Source organism: Vitis vinifera, chromosome 12, assembly GCF_030704535.1.
Source record: "Vitis vinifera cultivar Pinot Noir 40024 chromosome 12, ASM3070453v1".
Lineage (NCBI taxonomy): Eukaryota > Viridiplantae > Streptophyta > Magnoliopsida > Vitales > Vitaceae > Vitis > Vitis vinifera.
Window position 1 is genome coordinate 5,719,143 of NC_081816.1, and position 4,231 is coordinate 5,723,373.

General features: G+C 42.7%; 1 protein-coding gene across 1 annotated transcript; it reads right to left on the minus strand.

Annotated features, from left to right (window-relative positions):
• Positions 1–1,295: 1,295 nt before the first annotated feature.
• LOC100243099 (probable WRKY transcription factor 31) lies at positions 1,296–3,763 on the minus strand. Its single transcript, XM_002269660.5, has 5 exons — positions 3,327–3,763; positions 3,129–3,230; positions 2,530–3,045; positions 2,316–2,429; positions 1,296–2,220 (listed from the first exon to the last, which is right to left on the minus strand). The coding sequence occupies exons 1-5, from the start codon at positions 3,630–3,632 to the stop codon at positions 1,477–1,479; spliced, it is 1,782 nt and encodes a 593-aa protein (XP_002269696.2). The 5' UTR covers positions 3,633–3,763; the 3' UTR covers positions 1,296–1,476.
• Between the last annotated feature and the right edge of the window lie 468 nt (positions 3,764–4,231).

Sequence of the window (4,231 nt, forward strand, 5' to 3'; positions counted from 1 at the left end):
AGTGCCCATCTCAGGAAACGTAGCAGTAAGCAGTAAGAAGGAATAAGCATCTTCAATATGCATGCACCTCGCACTTTTCAACTACAACTCCACTTTAACATAATACTTTTATAAACTTCATTTCAACTTTCACAACTGGAATCCATTGAATCAAACTTACCCCCTATGGTTTTAAACACGCATAAAATAATGCAGATAAGAGTCAGGTTAGAGAACAATTCAACAATGGGGTAAGAGCCAGGCAAACCCAATGGCGGGTAAAACATGAGAATGACCTAGAAAGCATTATAATATCAGGGTGGTTGAAGGGCCAAGCAGACAACCTGGCTAGCTAGGCTGGGCCTGGCTGGCTTTCCCGGTCAGGGCCTAACTCGGTCCTTTGCTTTCTATGAATTAGCTGTTGGAATTGCAATTCCAACATGAGTAGGTTAAGCCCATGTCAAATTGCTGGCACCCACCCACCACTTCCTATTGCCTTAATGCATTTGCATGTTTTTAATGTTAGACCACGTGAAAAAAGTTTAATGAACGGTGATGTGATGCATGCCTTAAAATTATATATGGTTAAATTTATGTAGTGTGAATGGAACTTTTTTTAGAAGTCTAGCTAGGCTGCTTATTCTAATCCCATGTTAAATTATTAACTTAACTTAAAAATTTAAGTGCTTAGTGATAGTAAACTAATATATCAAACTTATATGAGAGAAAATAACTTGTTTTGAAAAAGAAGAGGGGGGGTTGTGTTTCAGATAATTGAAGTAATATGGCAAATGGGTCATGCGTCTGAATTGAAGTTGTGTCCCCCTTTATTTATGGTAGTCACATTTCAGTAGTAGACCAAGACAATTATAATGGCCCAAGCACCTTCAAGTTGCACGTACGGGCCAATTTCAAAGTCAGTTGCACGTTAGAAAAACGCTTAACAGTAAAAGCAATCAATTTTGATAGACTGCCCATGAATAATGGACCCCCACCTACCGTCCCATATGCCTTAAAATGGAAAACCGAGTAAGAAGAGAGGAGAGAATACCACCCAAATCTCTCGACTCTCTTGCGTGTCAAACAAGTCCCATCTTTTTTAACTACTTTGGAGACGGTTTTCTTGACTGCAAGATACCACGAGTAAACTCCAAAAGGAAGAATGATTCCAATGTGCTCTTCCTATATGTCATTGCTTTGTTCTTTTCTTTATGTATTTGGCTTGTTCTTTAGATGAATACAAAAGCAACATTGACAAAATTCGCAAAGCATAAGATGGAAAAATTCAACACTCTTTCCTCTGATTTCCACATCCATACAAAGAAACAATATCTATTCACTTTATTTTCTCTTTTTTCTTTTTTCATTTTCTCATGTATTGACAAACAACTAGGATCACATTATTCTGATAACAAAAAAATTGTACTATCCCATTTCCCAACCCAAAAAAAAACAAAAATTGAGGGAGAATGAATTACTTGATGATGATGATGATGATCAGTTCCCTGGAAATTTTGAATTGCAGAGTTTGTTGCTGCCATTACTATTGCTGTTGCTAGTAGTAATGTTGCCACTGTTGCTGGTGGTGGGGACTGTGGTGTTGGCGTTATTGTTAGTACTACTGTTTGGTTGAGGTTGAGCACCACCAATAATGGAGGTGATGGCAGCCGCTAGTGCTGCAGTGAAGTTGGGGTCAGCTGTAATGGCAGCAGTTGCTGCACTCACCGTTTCAGCCAGAGAGTTCTGCTGTGACTGTTGCTGTGATGATGGTTGGTGGTGGGTCGGTAATTGAGCTGCTTCCATGTCTTGAGACATTTGCAGGCCAGAGAACTTTGACTGATTGTAAAGGGCTTGATTGAAGATTTGAGGCAGCAGTGAAGAGGGTGTTGCAGCGGCCGGCCCGGCGAGGTTCTGAGTTGGGTTGGGGGAGGGGACATAGAATTGGCTTGGTGGCCTTTGGAATTGTAAGGGGTTGGGGTTTTGAGTAAGGTCTAATGTAACAGTAGGGAATGGGGCTGAAGCTGATATAGTAGCCATGCTAGAGGAGCAAGGAAGGACGGTCCTGGCGAGGAAATTGGAGTTCATTAGCCCATCAGCACTGGGCATTGACCCGGACAGTAGCATTCGCGCTGCAGACGAAGTGGTCGACGCCATTGCCATGGCAGCAGGCGGCAGTGGGTGGTTGTGATTACCTTCATATGTGGTGATGAGAATACTCCGATCCTCCGCGCATCTTTGCACCTATTCCAGTATCACAATTCAAATTAGCCCTAAACCATCTTCACCAAAAATTCAAGTTATGATAAAAATTTAATAACAGGGAAAGTGATCCATACTTGTTTGCGGACCGGACAACCTGCAGCCATGGTGCATCGATAATAAGCTCGAGGGCATGGATTTCCCTTTGCCATCTTCTGCCCATACTTCCTCCATTGGCATCCATCAGTGATCTGAAACCAACAAATGAATTCCCGATTAAGTTGATTGATGAACAATTAATTTCTACAATTTTTTAGCATTTGATGTTCTCAATTCGATCTAGTGACCTACCATAGGTGCTTCAGATCGTGCTCGAACTGAGACACGGGCTTTCCTCATGGTTGCTTCGGTTTGATCAACATTTTTGGAGGGATTCAACCTGGGAACCTTGTTAGCTCCCCATTGGGATCCTTGATCTGGGCTTTCTTCTCTTCCAATTCCACTGCTGTATTCCTTCTTCTCATTCTTCCTCAGCTCCAACTCCTTCGAACCCACTTCTCCGTTGTTTATGGGTGATCCGGATCGGTCACCGCTCCTTCCTTCTGATGAAGACAGCGAAGGCTCTTCGACTTCAGCTTTAGCAGCAAGGCCAAGATCAATAAACTGTCTAGGCACCACAACTCCTCCGTTATTATTACCACTATGCTTCTGATCATGTTCTTCATTGTTCTCCGCCTTCTGATCTTGCATCAGTGCCACCATATGCACCTGGAGTGCGTTGTAGTTGTTAGTAACCTGGTTCAGCATGCTCCTCAATCGCTCATTCTCTGCGTGCATCCGCTCGATCTCAGCTTGAAGAACCACCAGCTGAAACCATCAGCAGTCAACAAATTAGCAAATAAAAATCCAAAAAAAGCACAACACAATTCCATAATCTTTCATTCTCTCACCTCATTCTTAACTCGCTTGTCATCCACGTTCGGGGGCGACATCCCATCATCCACCATGGACTGATCGCTGCTGGTATTAGCAGTAAGAAGGTGCAAGCCAGTCTACAAAAACCCAATCCAAAAAACAAATCAATAAAAAAAAACCCACAAAACATGATTGAATTATCATACCAAAAGAAAAAAAAAGGGGGTACTCACGTTTACATTGAAATAATAGGGAGAGTTCTTGTTATCTGTAGTGGGTGGCTTGGAGTCGCGGTTTTTATCAGCAAAAAAGTCCATCTCATCGACAATTCTGGGCTTTTCGTCGTCGGGAACCGGAGAATCTGGGTGAGCACAGTTGAGGTTGACTGGGAATTGAATAGTGGTAGTGGACTGGTTTTTAGTGGCATCCATGGCCGCAAACCTCTTGCTGTGATCCTCCGGAAATGAATTTATAACTATTGGTTTGTGAAGGAAGAAGATTGGATCTGACCCAAAGGAGAGTCCACTGCCTTTGGCCATAAATGAAGAGAGAAATCTAGAGAGAGAAAGTAGAGAGGAGAGATATTGTGAATCTTTTAACGGTGCGACAGACCCGGCAATAAAAAGGGGTGGAGAAATGGAGAAGAAGACTGAATTGTATGGAACTGGACAGCAGGTGGCTTGAGAGAATTGGAGGGATCGGAGGTGACGTAGGATGGTTCGTCAGATGACAGGTGGCAAAAGAGTGGGGACCAGTCTGGGGGTCGGTGGGGGCCCAATCATCTATAAAATTCAACGGCTGAGATTGACCCATTCCAAAGAATTCAACCGCCGCGATTGGCCCGGCACCTTACTCGTGACGAAAAGGAGTGGGTCTGAGTCAACCAATCTCGTGGGTCCGGCCCGCTCGCCTTGACTCCTTCGCCTTCTTTGGGCCGAATCCATCGCCTTTTCCACTCATCTACTCTTCTACCTTTTTTTTTTTCAAATTTTTCTTTGCTTTTTCTCCACATTATTATATTCCAAATAAAGAATAATAATATTCACAAACCCACCTATTAAATACTAATTAAATTCACCATCAAAGTTTTAGTTGACTTACACTTAGTCTAAGATCATTTGAAAAGCCATTGAGAAAG